A 17,625-nucleotide genomic window follows, 5' to 3' on the forward strand; every position below is an offset into this window, starting at 1 on the left:
GCCTAAAGCTCCTGCCCAGGTGCCCATTTCTCACCTGGGGGAGGGCTCAGAGGCACTACACTAGCTTCTTGCAAGCCGGAGCTTGCTTGGCTGCTCTGGGACACTGGAAATGCAAAGCCTTGAACACCCAGAGAACTCTTGGCAGCTTCTCCTGCTCCTTCCTCCCGGGGAGGGCTTGTTAGCACCAGGGTGTCTCCTTGAAGAGCAGCTGTTCCCAGAGCTTCTCTCTGCCTATTCTCCTTTTGTGTGTTTCAGGCTTCCTTCCTGCTGGGTCCCTGAAGCTCCCACCAGTGGCTCTGGCGACGCCTTGTGAAAGCACTCCCTGAGTGGCCTCCAGCCTGTGCAGCTGTTGCATCTCCGAACCTGCTTCTGCAATGGGTGGGTTGTGAGCGCTGGTAAGACCTGCGAGCCGTGTCGCCTTTGCTGCTCTCTTTCTGTCCTTGTTCCTTCTTGCCCATTTATTTCTGTTCTCCATGTGCTCTGCTGTTCTGTCTCTGGGGTTTTCGCTGTCAGGTAATGAGGAGCTGTGGGTCCAGTCAGTCTTGGAGATGCCGAAGAGAAGAGACATCCTGGCTATCGTGCTGATAGTTCTGCCCTGGACGCTGTTAATCACCGTCTGGCACCAGAGCACCATTGCTCCGCTGCTTGCAGTGCACAAGGGTGAGAGAAACTGACCAGCCCATGCCACATCCCCATGTCTCATTCCATCCCTTTCATGACAACCATGCTCATATCTCCACTGGTGGCCCATGCTCAGGCAGCAGCCTCCCCTGCTCTGTTACAGGGAAAGCCCAGAGCTTAGGGGGGTTCTTCCTAAGATTCAGATCCTGTGGCTTGGAAGCTGGGCAGTTTACTGTTGGGAACTGGATAGCTCCTGTGGTCATAAATATACAGTCTCTAAGACAGAGCCTTGAAAGACGATGTGGACCACTGCCCAGTGGCTGTTTCTCTTACTTAGAGGAAGCCATCAGTGTGTGCCCTGCTCTAGGGGGGAAAGAGGAAATCCCTTCTGATGGTCCCTGCAGAAGTTCATCCTGTAGAAGTTAATGACACATTTTGCAATAAAAACAGTAGCTGAAGCAATGCTGACAAATGCAGCAGAAAATATCTCCCAGGGCCTCCAAACAAGCTGGGTAAAGAGCAGTGGACTTGAAGCGTGAGGCTGGGTAGCGCATTCCAGTGTCGAGGGCCTGGGGAGAGGGAGCTCAGGACTTCCTGCTCGTCTCCCCATCTGGATTAGAACTTCAGGAGAGAGACAGCCTCTAAATTACCTAGCACCCAAGCCACAGAATCCAATTCCGGTCTGGAGTAACTGAGATCAGATGTGGGCGGATGGTTCTGAGGTGGTGAATTTTTGCTCTGTTTACAGAGTGGCAGTAATGTCCAAGGAGCACAAGCAGCGTCGGGCAGACGCCGCCTCACCCAGCACATTTGCCAGTATCCCTTCTCTGCCTTTTCCTTGGGCCCCGCTGTCTCCTGGGTTCCATCTCGGAAAGGAGCACTGGCGTCTTTGTAGGGAGGAAGCTAAGCTCTGTTTCCCCATGCTCTAAATTCTCTTCCCCTTACCTCTCACTGTCCACCGGGTCCCCTCTCAATATGGTGCGGCTTTCCCTTACTCTCTTCCTGTAGTCTGATGTGTTATTTAAATCTGGCAGCAGCTCCAAAACCTTTTAAGTGGCTTCACCTCCTCCCCTAGATGAACTGTAGGAGAAAGGCACCTCTGTATGACTCTGCCACACAATTGGCTCAGGACGGCTCTGAGAGAAGTTATAATCCCGTCCCCCCCATTCCCCAGAGGTTCAAGTGGGCAAGAGCTCGCCCCACGAGCCTGGAGAAGTGCAGTGTAACAAAGAGGAGAATATTGGAATTCAAAGGCGAGCGTGTTGATGCTATTAAAGGAAAATGGAGTCCCGTCTCCCCACCCCTCCAGGCTCAGCTCAGTGCCCTGGAAGGGAGGAGACACTTCTATGAATGAACGGTGACCTGAAAGGTAGAAGGGCGGCCTTGAGGGTGTGGCACAGGACTGGGTGTGGGTCCTGTTTCCCAGCCTAACTTCTGACTCACTGGTACACCCTAGGCAAAACATTTTCATGCTCTGTACCTCAGTTTCCCGATCTGTACAATGGGGATACATTGGCTTGCCTGAGAAGGGTGTTGTCAGAATAAATCCATTCATATTTGTAAAGCAGCTTTGAGAGACTTGAGTGGGAGGTGCCAGAGATGAGAAGAGCAAATTAGTGTTGGCCAGCATGGTATGTGAGGAGTGGAAGTGCGAAAGGATTTAAAGCTAAGGGTGATGACTAACGATCCCATGTGTCCTGGCCAAGTTCCACTTTGTCTAATTATGTTCTGCCTCTGTGCTATCAAATACATTTCACAGTTTATTCAGGGTGTGAATTGCTTCCCGTGTTTCAGATTTCTAGACTACTGGGCTGTGCACAGTGGAGGCAGTTTATCTTAGAAAGAGCCTGATCCTGGCAGGTGCTGAACACCTTATCCACCTATCCGTTTTCACTGGAGCTGGGGATGATCAGCTACTTGACATATTGGGTCTTAAGTCACTTGTGGTGTTTACCCCAGCTTGATGGGTGATGCAGAATAACATAGAAGGATATGCAAAGAATGTAGCAATTGTTCTAGTAGGTCAGACTTATGGTCCATCTACTCCTGTATCCTTTTGTCCTCTGGTACTAGCCACTATTGGGAAGTGTTAAAACCCCATATTACACTATTATCACATGCCCTGCAGACAATGGTTGGCTATATCCTGCACCATAAGTGTTGATATTCTCATTAAGTTTAATCATCCCTAGTGCAATTGTAGATTATGCTCTTAATGAAACTAATGGGAGGGCTGCAGTTCCCTGGAAATGGCAAACATATGAATAGGCTTGGAAGGATTTCATTTTTACTGATAAACTTCAATTTTGTTGTGCACACACAAACAGACAAAATGTTTCCATCCATAATAATCAAAATTTACAGATAGGCAAAGAAAGAAAAATGCTGTTTAGAAATTGTTAGTTTGATTTAAGGATGTTTACTTTGTGTATTATGATGTGATGCCAACAATATGTATTTTAATGGTTATAAAGCTTTGCTGTTTTGAATCTCAACATCTACTGTCATTAACTAATTATTCTGACCCTGCAACTATGAAAATTTAAATAGGTGAAAATCAGAAAAAAAAGTTAAAAAAAAACATTGGTACTATCTGTCAAAATTTATAAAAAACTACAAATTGAAATCAACAAAGCTTACAAGTGAAGGTTTTTCTTGTCTGAGCCAACATAGAGTGAAACTCTTGGCAGAGGATTCTGAAGTCCTGGTTGTTTGTACCTGTTGTACAGTTGGTAAGAGTTGTGATGGTGTTGCTCATATCTGTAATGTCCTGCATATATCCCTCCAAGATTCCTGACCAGGACTTTGGAACAGCCACATAAGAGACTGCCTTAAAAGACCGTAGGCCCCGCTGGAAGGTTAGTCGGAGCTGTGTGAACACTTGTGAAGTGACTAGATGACATATTTCAAGATCTCAGCTCAGTGCCTGGATTTAAGGAATACCTCATAAATGGGATACAATGCTACCCTGGCCAAATCCCAGCATAAGCCAATTCCATTCTGTTGACCCATATTGTCTCTGCAGCTCCCACTGATTATGGTATTCACTTGCTGTCCTGAGCTATTGCTATGCATTCGTGCACAGCTGCAGAGTCCTGCCCTGGTGGCAGGAGCCGCTCCACGGGGCATGGAATACAAAGTACTTTGGGATCCTTTGGGTTTGGCAGGTGCTGTATCAGTGTCAGAGTATCTGTTATTCTACACCGCTTTGTCGCACTCGGTTGTTGTTTCTTTGAGCCCTTAAAACTTGTTGTTCTGAGCAGTTCCCTCCTGCTAGCCTGGAGCTGTCAGAACTTTGCCTATGTGGCTAGTTCACCAGCTGGCATCTCTGTCTTGTGGGTTCTTTGTTTCTTGCAAAAGGCCTCTGTTTTCCAGCTTTGCTCTCAGACCAAGAGGGTGATCTCCCCTGCTAGCAAGCTGCCTGCTGGCTACTCCGAGGGAGTGGTGGTGAGGAGATTGTTAGAGGACTGACTGTGTGTGTTCTCTTTCTCTCATGCCCTTGTGCAGATGATGGTGGCGACTCCAGGCGTGATCTGGCCCAAGGCTCAGACTCCAAGGAGTACTGCCTGTCAGACCGTGACATTGTGGAGGTGGTGAGGACAGAGTACGTTTACACCCGCCCACCCCCATGGTCGGACACCCTCCCCACCATCCACATCATCACCCCCACCTACAGTCGGCCGGTGCAAAAGGCGGAACTGACACGTCTGGCCAACACCCTCTTGCATGTGCCCAACCTGCACTGGATCCTGGTGGAGGACTCGCAGCGGCGCACTCCTCTTGTCACCCGGCTACTGCGGGACACGGGGCTGAACTACACCCACCTCAATGTGGAGACACCCCGCAACTACAAGTTGCGGGGAGACATGAGGGACCCCCGGATCCCCCGCGGGACCATGCAGAGGAACCTGGCCCTGCGGTGGCTGAGAGAGACCTTTAACAAAAACAGCAGCCAACCTGGGATTGTTTACTTCGCCGACGATGATAACACCTACAGCCTGGAGCTCTTTGAGGAGGTAAGATGGAAGAGGGCCTGCTCAGCTGGGTTACGCTCCCCTCCATCCTCACTGCCTGAGCATGCAGGGTCCCCGGTGGCCAAGCCCAGGAGCATCCATAACAAAGTTACTGCTTGCAGCACAGAGTAACAAGGCACTTGGTGTCAGTGACGTGCTCCAGCCAGCAGGTAACACAGTTACGCGCTCTCAGGGCCTGTCATTGCCACTTAGTTTAAGTAAAATACACCCTTAAAGCAATGTCATTTAAACCACCTCTCAGCATGCTCTGGTGCCTGGGCACCAGGCAGTGAAAATGGGGCACGTTTGCTAATGTTAAAGGAACCACGGGAAAAGTAGCGTAGACCCCACATTTAGGATGAGGGTCTATGGATGGGGCGGGGGTACCAGGCATTGCTGTTTGTGCCAATTCCAGAGCCCATCATCTTGGATTCATTTAATAAGTGTTTCTGGGGGTCCTGCCATTCGGGGGGATTTGGTGACCAGAACTGGACGAATAACTGATCCATTTGCTGGTGGTATCGAAAAATCAAAAATTCACTTTGGAGCAAACTGAATTTTTTTTTAAATGTTGGTGAATCAAAAAGTTGGGGAAAAAAATTGATCCAGATTTGAAGCATTTTTTAACATTTTAAAAAAAATTCAAGATTTCAAAACGAAGTCATTTTGAATCAAAATGTTTTATTTAGAAAATGTAAAAACAATTTTTTTTTTCTTAAATATTTTTGGGAGATGGGTTTGAAACAAATTCAGTGAACCAGACATGAATCTGTGAAACATTTTGCTGTTGTGGTATCTGCATTTTTTGTCACAATAAGACATTTTAGTTAAAGAAAAAAAATGCCCAGCTCTAATTGTGACCCTCAGTTACCACTTCCTTCCAATCAGCCCCAGGTCTATGCTGCCCACTCGTATGAACTCCCTGCTCCCAGCAGACCTTGGCTAGTCCTCTTTAGACTGTCAACTTCATTGATTTCTGTGGGAATTGAGGGCAGTGCCACAGGGAAAACTCATCCTCTGGCAGGATCAGGCCCTTAATTGTTTTAAATGGAAGGCTCCCTGGCATCATCTTGGCTGTTCAGGGTAGAGCCATCTGGCTGGCTCCTCCAGTCCCCCTTTTTCTCCACTTTGCAAAGCTGTAGCAGTATAAGCTATGGTTGCTTCTTGCTTAATTAGTGCTGTCTGGAAATGCATCCACTGTGAAACCTTCACTGGTCTCTCTGGGCCTAAGCACAGATGAGTGTGCATGTGAGAGATGTTTCCCCATGCTGCCCAGGGGAATTTCACCCTGACCTTGTACCTAGGGCATCTTCCCCAGATCACACTGCATTTGGCTTGTACCATCGTACTTCAGGCATCACTGGGCTTTCCCTCGTTTCCTCACTGTTCGCTTGCCCCCACCTCAGTGTCTTTATTACTTAAATTCTGTCTCTGGCAAGAGCCTGCTCTGCATAGATCCATGACTTCCCTCGGGGTAAATAGAGCCCTTTCAACATTCTCAGAACAAAGTCAGACAGTACAATGGTTGCCCTTGCAGGACATCTTGTTCAGAGACGCACTGTGCGATTGTCTCTCCAGGCTGCCGCACATGCATGAAAAGCAGGCGTTTGTCAATACTTGTTTGCTTGTTTGTTCTGAAGAGCGTAACCCTTCAGATTCTGCCACTGAGTTGACCAAACCTAGGCTGTAAACATGCAAGCAGTGCTCGCCTCCGGGGCTGCTGATTTGCAGCATCCAGAGACAAATGGGCTCCCGGGATTTTCTGACTCAGCTCAGGGAGACGGCTAAAATCACAGCCTGAATGTCTTCCACTGTTTCCTTCCAGAAGTGGCTTTGAGAGAGGACTGAATTTATCTGAGTCTTTTCATAATTTCTCTTCCTAGTCATGTCTGCTCTGCATGTTTGTGTGTGTGTGTACATGTGCATGCATGCTCATCTAGATGTTGCAGAAGCATCAAACCTGGCCTGACCTGTAGTGCACCTCCCTCTGGGCCTTGCCTGTAGGCGGGCTAACTAATCTCAATTGGGAGGCATTACTTTTTTTTTTTTTTCCCAAGAGGTGCGGCTGAACCGAACCGAACCTCAAAAGGCTTTATTCACAGTATATTATACCACCCAACAATGATGCTACTTTCATTGTAGTGAAGGGTCACGAGAGTCCAGAGGAGAGCATCAAAAATGATAAAAGGTTTAGAAAACCTGACCTGTGAGGAAAAGTTAAAAAAAAAAACTGGGCAGGTTTAGTCTTGAGCAAAAAAAAGACTGAAGTGGGGGACATAAGTCTTCCAATACGTTAAGGGCTGTTATAAAGAGCACAGTGATTGATTGATCTCCATGTCCACTAAAAGTAACACGAGAAGTAATGGGGTTATTTTGCAGCCAGGGAGATTGAGGTTAGCTATTAGGAAACTTGCTAACTATACTGGTAGTTCAGGGCTGGAATAGGCTTCCAAGGGAGGTTGTGGAATCCCTGTCATTGGAGGTTTCTGATAAGAACAGGTTGGCCAAACACCTGTCAGGGGTGGTCTTGGTTTACTTGGTCCTGGCTCAGCATGGGGAGCTGGACTTGACTTCTCCAGGTCCCTTCAAGCCCTGCATTTCTGGAGAGTCTGGGGTGGGAGATAATGGCTGAAGCCAGGGAGCTCAGAATGAAGTCTGCGTGGAGTGTATTTGACGGTCCCTATTCCAGCACAAGCATGTTGCTGAGGGAAGGATTCTATTTGTTTGGTGGTTGTGTATGTTAGTTCAGAACAGGCTTCCTCTCTTTGCCTTGTATTCCTGGAGGTGTCATCACATGATACAATCTTTAATTCCTGGAGACTCCAGGACAATCCTGGAGGTTTGACAACCCTGTCCTCCTCCCCCCTGAAACCTACCTGCATTAAGAGGCACCAGGCAGCCATTAAACGGGGCAGCACAATAAACATGGGCGACTCTTCTCTGTGGATAAGGGGTGCCATTAGCATGTGTGTAATGCAAAAGGGCAAGTGCCTTCAACTCTTCAGGTCTCTCTCACTGTAATTAGCATTCATGAGATTAGCTCAGGGAAATCTCCAGTCTGAGGGTCTGGGTCAAAAGCAGAAGGTGCGGCAGAGGGAGCATGCTCCTGCCAGCAGAGCGGAGACAAGACAAGGGATAAATCGCTGCTCATCCCATTTGCTTGGTGTTTACTAGGTAGCCAGACTTCTTAACTGCCCCTCATTTGAGAACCACGTTCATAGTATCTCATTCCAAATGTTATCCCCTTTCCCATCAACAGTGACTCACAAAATGGAGGCTACACTGAATGCCACTTGATGCTAATTCTCCTCTATAGCTTAGTTTCCAGAAATCTTGTCTTCGTAACTCACCATGTGACACTGGACAAGTTCTGCCCCCCCGTGCCTCAGTTTCCCCATCTGTAAATGGTGATGATGATGCTGAAGGAATAATTTTAAAAATTGGATGATAATATATACAGAAAGTGAAATTAGGAAGCTTAAACGTAGTTTGAGGTTATATGATTTTGATTTGTATATTCTGGATTGAAGTGTGAAAAGCCTATATCCTTTCACATGTATATTTCTAAGGCAGAGATGGATACTACTGCATGGATCTGTATATCTATGTTTAAATGGCCGGTGGATGAAAAGCAGATTTTAAAACCTTGGCTGTAACTTTTATTTGCTACTTTGTTCCTTGCAGGAAGCCTTTGCCACACTGAAGTCTCAGTGGGAGTAATTAGTGTAACTGTGTATCTGCATATTCACTAGCACCTTTACCTGAGACTCTCCAAAGCACTTTGCTAGCCACCCTGCAATACAGGGCGTATCCCCTCGTACAGTTGGGCAAATGGAAGCATACAGAGGTGAAAGTACATGGCCAAGGTCACAAAGAGAGCCTGGAGCGGAGCTGGGAACAGAACCCAGCATTCCTGGCTTTCATGTATATAGTATTTATACTGCCTTGCTTCTCTGTGTCCACTGGCCTTTACCTGCTTCAGAACATCCAGGTCTGGTGCTGCAGTGCACGCAGAGGTCTTGCTGGGAACTGTCCAGAGTCACTGCATGTTGCATGTGTGGTTGAAGTAGTTTGGACTGGACGTTGAGTGTGCACTAGCAACTGTCAGAGCGGGTGTCCTCTCCCCTCGCACTCACTGTGCCCTTCTCTCTCCTTGCCCCCAGATGCGCACCACCAGGAAGGTGTCGGTGTGGCCGGTGGCCTTTGTGGGCGGCTTGCGTTACGAGTCACCCAAGGTGAATGCAGCGGGGAAGGTGTATGGCTGGAAGACTGTTTTTGACCCCCACCGCCCGTTTGCCATTGACATGGCGGGCTTTGCTGTGAACCTCAGGCTGATACTTCAGCGATCTCAGGCTTACTTCAAACTGCGCGGAGTGAAGGGTGGTTACCAAGAGAGCAGCCTTCTCCGGGAACTAGTGACCTTGAATGACCTTGAGCCGAAAGCTGCCAATTGCACTAAGGTATGGACTCCTTCTGGTATGTGGAACATAAGGACCCACGCTCCTGCATCTATCACTAATCACAATTGTAAGGAGATGCAGGAACTTGAAAAGGGAGCATAGGGGTTGTCATATGGGATTAGTCCTATAGTCTAACCAGGCCGGTATCCTATCTCCCATCCCTCAGGGTTAGCCCAATGCCCATCCAGTCCAGTATCCTGTCTCATACAGCTGTTGGTACCAGATGCTTCAACCATCCCCACCCCCCAATAAATGGGCAGTTATGAAGTAAAATGCATAGTGGGGAAGTTTCATCTTAACCCCAGGCTGGCTTCTGCCCTGGAGTATGAGGGTTTATCCCCTCTATGAATGTCTCTGCTAGTTCTGGTTATTCTACATGACATCCTTACTGTTTACATGAATGTCTAATACTTTTTTGGTTTCAATAATGTTCTGTGACAGTGAGTTCTGCAGATGAATTAGGCATTGTGTGAAAGAGCATTTCCTATATGAAATGTGCTGCCTTGCCGTTTCATTTTCATGTATAATAGTGAACACCAAAGTGAATTTGCAGCTATGCTCCTGCTTTTCAAAAGACGTTACAGGAAAACATGGATTTTAGAGGGGTGAGGAGGAAAATAATAATGTCCTGCATTATTGTTGGGAGGCAGACAGGCATCCATGTGGGGTATGGTGGCAGAGAGGTGGTCCAGGGCAGAGCTGAAGCAGTATGAAGCAAATCGAGTTGACTGAGACATTGGCATCAGACAGTCCATCTGCTCTGCTCACCCTCTCTGCTGCTCTGGGCAGAACTGAATGTGTGCTGCTCTGCCTAACAAGAACATGACAATGTGTCCTAAGAGTGGAGGGAAGTGAGATCTAATGCTGGTGTGAATGAGGGGAGGAGGCATGTTGTGTAGAACACACTCCAGATTGATTCCCTCTTAGAAGGGTAAATGGACAGACAGGATGCAGCAGGCAAGGGAATCCAGTGTCAGGAAAAAGCTTCCTTGCAAATACTTAGAACCTGAAGCTGGTGCAGCACTGGCTACGTGGCCTCTAGAAATACACACAGAAGAGCAGCTTTTGATGTGAAGGTAGCTGTCACAGTAAGGCATTGTGCTGGAAAGCTGGGGTGAGAGCAAGGCCAGCTGCGATGGGACATGCTGTCAGGACTTTGTTTCCAGACAAGGGGGAGATTTTGTTCCTTGAGTCAGACAGGAGGCAACTTCTGTGCTGTGGATTAGGAATTGAAGAGGTGGCAGCAGGAGGTGCTGGTTGAGATTAGGAGCTGGCTGTTTTCTCTGTGACGGGGCAGTGGAGATATCACAGGGACTCAGTTTTGAGCTGGAGACAGTGTGATCCTGACCAACTCTCAGCACTTTGGGTGTCCTGCTTTGCCTTTCTGCTTCCAGCTGCCACCAGCCTCCCCTTCAGCAATTATCACATCACTCATCTGCCCAGCGTGAGGTAAACAGAAACCAAATTCAACAGAGGCAGAGCTCAGAGAATTCAAACCAATGAACTCCCTACACAACAAGTGAGGGCACGATAGCAGAGAGAGCCTCCCCTTCTAAACACTGGAGCTGAGCAGTTTGTATGCTATGCAGGGGCATTGCCTGCAGAGTGATTATGGCAGGGTTTAGGGTAGCTAAGAAGGGGCAATGCATGCCTAGAAACTTTACCTTGTTAATGGAAACGGCTCTGCGGTGACCTCTTGCAGGGGTGGGTGGAAGGAGAGTAATTTAAGCTGTGCTGAGACTCTCAGTATCACTGCTAGTGGTTGTAGGCTTGTTCAGAATCCAGCCCTGAGAGGAATGATGGTTCAGGGATGAGGGCACCAGCCTGTGACACCAGAGATCTGGGCTCCATTGCCTGCTCTGCCACAGACTTCCTGTGGGACCTTGGGAAACTGAGGCGCACACTAAGGCCACGATCCTCAAAGGTCTTTAGGTGCCCAACTGCCACTGATTTTATCCCCTTCACTTTCCATCTGTAAAATGGTACTTTTCTCCGCTGCACAGAGGTGTTGAGGATAAATACACTAAAGATTGCGATTCTCTCAGATATGATGGTTATTGGGGGCTAGATAGGTAGACAGCCCTTTACCAGATGCCTCCTTAGCCGTCCCCTGTGTGCTGCGCTGGTATTAATTTTTATCACTCTCATCAGACTCTCACACAGACTGAAGTGCCTGCAAAAAGCTTATTTACCGGCCAATAAGTAAGTCCTGTGTTGCTCTCCTTGGCTTAATACCTGCCTGAAAGAGGGGGAATGAAAGGAGGAAGATCTTCACTGTGGGCACTGCAGGAATTTCTAGACAAAAGGAGGCAGGCAGCCTTGAAATCCCTGCCAGGAGCTGCAAATGCTGAGAGGAAAACATGAGAAGAGAGAGCTTTCTCCATGGAGATGCGGGGAGATGTGCTTCGCTGAGAGGGGCAGACTTTTGTTTTGAATGGTCTGGGTAGCAATTTATCAGCCACATTTAATTAAGTATCTATAGCGGCTGCAGTTAAGCACCCGCCTTCTGCCCCTACTCCTGTCTCTCGGCTGCATTATGCACCGGGCTCCAATCTCAGACTAAATTTGTGAGTTTGAAACTGTGTGGGTGATGTGGGTGAAGGAAGCCAGCCTGCTGCCTAGTGTTGGACAGGGATGTTTTGCTGCTGCTGAGGGTATCAGAGAAAGGCAGAGTATTTGTGGACAGAGAGAGCTAGTATGAGATACCACAGTAAGTGTGATCAGCTACCATCAAGGCTACAGGCTAAGGATGGAGTTGATGGGGAAGAGTGGTGCTTTCTCACTAGCATCTGTGGAAGAAGAACACTGCAGCTGTTGCAGGATTTTGCACTAGCTCTGTGAAGAGAAATAAATCCCTTCCCTAGATAAGATGGAGAATCTATGAACCCTGGTTCTCACCATGTATTTTCCAAGATGCAGAAAGGAACTGGCTCCTTTTTTTGGTCATAGATCTCATGTAGCTCAAACTGGCCCTAGGACAGAACGATTCCAGCATGATTCCACTGATGAAAGCAGGAGGCAAGAGGGGCTCCTGGGGAATAGCTTGCTTCCTTTCTTGTCAGATTTCCTGTGATAAGTGTGTGTGCTGAATGCAGTGCAGATGGAGGGGGAGATCAGATCGGCAAACTCCATTTGTATTCGTTCTCTCCCTGTGTGAGCTGAGCAAGTATCTGCTAGGGCAGGTTTACCCTTTCTGCTTGAGTTATTCCCCAGTGACTGGGATGCCAGCCACCTCAGCATCCCACAGGGATGCACTTATTTGGATTGATTGCAAATGTTCCTAGGCAGGGGCGATTCGATACTCTAGCTGCCATTGGTCACACAAGGCCACATGCTCTCGCTTCTGGTGCCAGACTGGCTGAGTCTGACTCCTTAATATTCAGGAGCAAAAGGCTTGAGGAAACCCCTGAGGCTGTGACTCTAAGGCAGTGGTTGCAGATAAGCAGAATTTAGAGGAATTTAGGCTTTGACGGAATGGGGGACATGTTCAGATTTCAGCCATCAGCACCAGTGCAGTCTTCTAGTTCACATAGGGTTAAGCTGCTGTAACCTGGCTTATCCCAGTAACTAGCAGGGCAAAACTCTGGTGCAAATAGTGCCTTTGCATAACTGCACTGGGGGTTTGTGCTGGTGCACTTACACCAGCAGCTGGGCCGGTATTAACTCCCTAACATAGACCCAGCCTTATTTTAACCCGTTTTCTTTTCTGGGCCACGTATGATTTGTTTGAAGCTTCAACCCTTGGTCACATTAGGGCTTCTCAGAGCCTTACTGGCAGGGGAAGAGCATAAATCTTGATGTCAAAGTAACTATGGTATGGTCATAGTTATAACAGCTACTATCTGAGCTTTGCCTGGTTCATTTGCCTGTGGTCAGGGTTTGGGGAATCCCCATGCTATGTCCAGCAATCTCCCATCCACTAAGCTATCCCCCTTTCAATGCAGCTACTTGTGTGAGCAAGCTTAAAAGCTGCCAGCTTGTAAGCACAAGCTGGAAACTTGCTTTTAGAGAGCAAACTGATGGCTTGCAGAGGGGGCATGCTTTAAAATCTGAGCAAACAGCTGTGTAAATCTGATTTGGTACGTGGGGAAGGAGGCAGGGTAGCTCTAACGACAACCCAAGAAGCAGACAACTGCTTCTTCAGGTGGGCTGTCCAGGATACCAGCCTTGCCCTGAGCCACTTGCAAAACACCCCATGTAACAGCATAAAGGATCTAGCTACAAGTGGAGTGTCTGCTTTGGAATCACGTTTTTAAATGCGTATCAATGTGAATGAGGGGGTCACTTTGGAGATGGGCCTAATCCTCCCTGCCTTTCACTTGGGGTTGTCACTACACCTGTGCAGAGAGGGTAGAAAATGCCACCAAGTAGAATGCTCCATGTGCTCACAGCAGCCAAGCAATCTTATACTTGCATTGCACTGGTGAGATGTGTGACACAAGGTGAAAGATGGGAGAATTGGGTCCCTGATTGTTTTCCCTTAAATTGCACTGTGCTCCAGAGATTACATTTGCTGGTGGAATTTACTCTATTTGTAACTTCTTGCTACAAAACAGTGAAACTCTAAGGAGAAGAATCCTGCAGTGGCAGGGTATGGGGGTTATCAACTAAGTCTTTTCCTTCCCTAGGTCCTCTGATTCTTAAACTCAGTTATTGCCTGGGTTTAAATGCTGCAGCCATGTGTAAGAGGAGATACAGCTGCATGTAATCAGGAGTAGATGCCATTAGAGATATTAAAGGGGGGACACTTGTGATTTGTAAAGTACTGTTCAAAGTGCTCCTTGTGCTGAGCGCTGTTATGGACACAAGTCTTTGTGCTGTTGCTCTGAGCACAATAGTAATGCAAATGTGAAAATAAGTTTTGAGACATGAAGGCAGACCTTAAAAGGCCTGTAGAACTACTGTATTAATAACACAGGTTGTATTTTAATGTATGATCCAAACTTTGTATATAGCAGAGGAAATGCATTGTCCTCAAAGTTACAGACAGCTGACTGAGAAATGAAAAGCTGTTTCTGTACTTGATTGTTGCTCTGTACTAGCTGATAACTGCCGTGACCCCACTGAAGAGCACAGTGTAAAGACTTACGTAAGACTTGTACAAAGGGATGGATATTATTTTTAGTGGTCCAATAACCTCTTTTTTGAAGCCCCTTGCAATCAGAGATAGGGAGCTCAACTTCAGGATTTACCTTGATGAAAAAGTACTATAGAAATGACCTGAAGCTCTGTGCTGTTGCAATTGCTGGGGGCTGGTATACAAAAAGGTTCCCTTCTCTGACAAAGTGGTGGGGAAAGCAGCCCAGTCCAGGTTCTTTCCAGCTGTTGGAGGCAAACAACTATATTAATGTTACAGAGAGAGATTCACCTCTGCTGCAAGTGTTGTGCTTGCTTAAACCAGAACTGAATTAAGCCTGTAGGCTTAACGGGAAGGCTGTGAATAACAGAGCGCCGAGTATTTAACCACAGGCAAGAAGAACGTGCCGAGTTCATTCTTGGGAAGCAAAACATGCTTTTGCAGGTCTAAGGAAAAGCAAGCCAACACCTTTGACTACAAAATGGATCATGGAAGCTTGGATTAAACATGCAGTGTATTGTCATAGCAACAAGAGGGGAGCCCTCATAAGGTAAGAAATATCAATGCAAACTGGGTACGAAAAGCGGGAAGCTGTAGCTCTGAAGGGACCTAACTGCTACCATAATGCAGCTGCTGGGAGCAGAGCAATAAGAAGTAACCTTTATTTTAGTGTGGGTACAGAGTGTAAACCAGCTTCCAGCCCTGTCTGCTTAGGCACTTTAATAGAGTAGCTAGAAATCTTTTGCGTGAGACAATTTCCCCAAGTAAAAATGTTTTTTGATTTAAGGATTTTTCCTTCCCCTGCCACTTTTTCAGAGGAAAGCCCCAACAACTATCATTTTCATTTTTAGAAATTCAGTTATAATCTGACAATTCTGAAATTGTTCACGTAACTATTTTTTTTATCCAGTTCTGCATTGTATACCATACTGAGATCAGTGCAGAACTATTTTTTAATACAGTTTAGCTGGCCACTATGAATAGGCTCAAATTGGGTTAGAGGCTTTAACAGCAGCAGACTAATATGCTTTGTCTGGCCAGTGTAAGTAGGGCCAAACAATATTAAACTGGATTAATAGGGACTCTTTAAACACACACCCTTAATTAGATAATGACCCTCTGGCTTGGTGATGGCACAGTACCATGGCCCTGGGAGTTGGGCAAGCAAGGTAGTAGCATCTCTTAGCATGTCTACACTGTAGTCAGAGGGTGTGATTGCAGTTCCCTAGAGCAGTGAAGCAGTAGCAGCGTGCACTAAACCCCCCTGAGCACTTTATCCAGGATTATGAGTGGACTTTGTACAACCCCCACTGAAGCATGCGCAGCTGCAGTTTCACTGCTCTGGGACTCCAGCTAGCTTGGGTAGATGTACCTCTATTAGCTGTACTTGAACAAGCTCACTAAAAATAGTCAGGATGCAGGGTGGGCTTCAATAGTGCCCTCCATACCTGGGGGAGGAGGTGTCAGGATGGGGTGGGCTTATGCAGCAGCATACTCATGTCTAGAGCAGGCACGCATACCTGAGCTCCCATTCGCACATCTGGTTGCAATGGAATGTAGCCTAAGCATGTTGAGCTGTGATTTTGATGACCTAATGAACAGCACAGAACATGAGGGGCTGATGAGCGTGAAATTTAACCCATTGGTCCCTAGCGTTTCCAGAGGGTTTGATTTTCAGCAAGGTTACTCAGTGCATGCACCCCAAAACGTCCAAAGCAGATATCCGGCACTGTGGCCTGCGGTCAACTACCCTTAAGCCACTGTGAGAATCAGAAAAGAAAGGGAAGAGATCCCAAAGCAAGAGTCACCCAGTCTCTTGGGGATGCTTTAGAAGAATAAATGGATAGTGAACTCCAGATGTCGCTGACAGAAAAGCTCCAACTAGGAAGCGAGAGCCCCTCCAGTTCTGCTTTTTCAAAGGTACTGATCCCTTCCGCGAATCAGGCCTGGGATGGCTTCAGTGCATATAGATGGTGGTCTGAACTGATGACTCAATATTTCCTTCCTGTTATACCTAGTAGTTACAGCAATGAGTGTACAGAGCAACAAGGTGCCTTTCTATTTTCAGCCCAGCTGTCTGTTGTAGTGGCTTGATATGCAGCCACCACGGGTATAATTTGGTGCAGCTGGACTGTAATAATTGCTAGCTCAGGTAGACACACATGCAGTAGCTTTGACTGAGTAACCATGATAAAAATAGGAGAGTAGTCAGTGACATAGGCTGCGGCTTCAGTTAGCTGCCCAAATGCATACCTAGGATCTTGAGACAGGATTATGCTCTGGTGCTAGCCTGTGCAGGGTGACTACACTTCTGTTTTTAGCCTGCCAGCTCAATCAAAGCCACCCCATACACACCTACCTAAGCTGGAAATTACATCTCTCGCTGCAGCCTCAACACTTTGAGTTGGGGTGGGGGAGTGTTTGTCTCTGTAAACACAAACAAGAATTTTGATTCCAGAGTGATGATGGAACAGCCCAAAATCAGTGCGAAGGATGATAAGTCTTTAGTGGAGGTTGGTTGATAAATAAATGGAAAGAGCAGGTTAATGGCCTGAGACAGCATACTGTCAAAGGGGTAATTTTTGCACATGGTGCATTTCAGATGTCACTGGCCATAGGCAAATCTGCCTAAGGCTGTGAATGCACCATTACGCTGGAGGGTATGTGGTTAAATAGCACTATTGGTTTAATGTGCAAGATTATTTGTTAGCATAACACAGATGCAGCTAATGACTTCTGTGGGCTTGGTTTAGATTTTAGTCTGGCACACAAGGACGGAAAAACCTGTGCTCGTGAACGAGGGAAAGAAAGGCTTCACAGATCCCAACGTGGAAATCTGATGCTGCATGGCTGAGTGGAGATCAAACAGGTACACCCTCCTGTATCTACCCAGGGGGAGGAGAGGGCTGAGTGAAAAGAATAAGCACTAGAGAAATTTTTCAAGGAAAGTATGAACATGCTCTCTCTGAAAGCCAAGTTTGAGAGAGTAGAAAGTATGTGTAAAGGATGGGGTGATATTTAAAGGGAAATGATAGGGCCCAGAAAAGGAAAGTATTTAGAACATGAGGGTGAAAAAATCTTGAGAGGATAATGGTCTGGTTAATTGAGGGGGCGGTAAAAGAGAAAAGGAAACCTGAGGCTTGATAAAATGGAGAGTATAGTGCTGAAAGAGGGGAGGGTTTGTACACATGGCACATTACTGCCTGGTGAGCCACATTGTTAATGTATAGCGCACCACCTTGCCATGCAGTAAAGGACCCTGTGGATCCTGCTACAGTACAGTGAAATCCCACTAAGCCGCACTCTGGGTATTTCAGAGACTGCATGCTCCATGGGGACACAGTGGCAGGGCAGCGTAGTGGAAGCCTGCACTGTTGTTGCTATGTATAGCTGCTTTTTGGGGCTGTCACATACTTCTTTCGCCACCACCCAGTTGCCTAGCAGCAACAGTCAA

The 17,625-nt window shown here is 47.1% G+C and overlaps 1 protein-coding gene across 13 annotated transcripts in view; it reads left to right on the forward strand.

The window, feature by feature from the left end:
• Nucleotides 1-17,625, forward strand: part of B3GAT1 (beta-1,3-glucuronyltransferase 1) — an 84,981-nt gene that overhangs the window by 64,757 nt on the left and 2,599 nt on the right. For 6 of the 13 annotated variants that reach the window (XM_039496679.1, XM_039496680.1, XM_039496675.1 and 3 more), the window contains 4 exons: nt 256-378; nt 514-660; nt 4,129-4,637; nt 8,798-12,207. In XM_039496679.1, coding sequence (XP_039352613.1) covers nt 375-378; nt 514-660; nt 4,129-4,637; nt 8,798-9,196 — 1,059 coding nt within the window. In that variant the 5' untranslated portion in view covers nt 256-374 and the 3' untranslated portion in view covers nt 9,197-12,207. The other 7 variants (XR_005586757.1, XM_039496683.1, XM_039496684.1 and 4 more) reach the window with 7 other exon arrangements.

This window comes from Mauremys reevesii, linkage group 12 (assembly GCF_016161935.1).
Source record: "Mauremys reevesii isolate NIE-2019 linkage group 12, ASM1616193v1, whole genome shotgun sequence".
In the NCBI taxonomy this organism is placed as follows: Eukaryota; Metazoa; Chordata; order Testudines; family Geoemydidae; genus Mauremys; species Mauremys reevesii.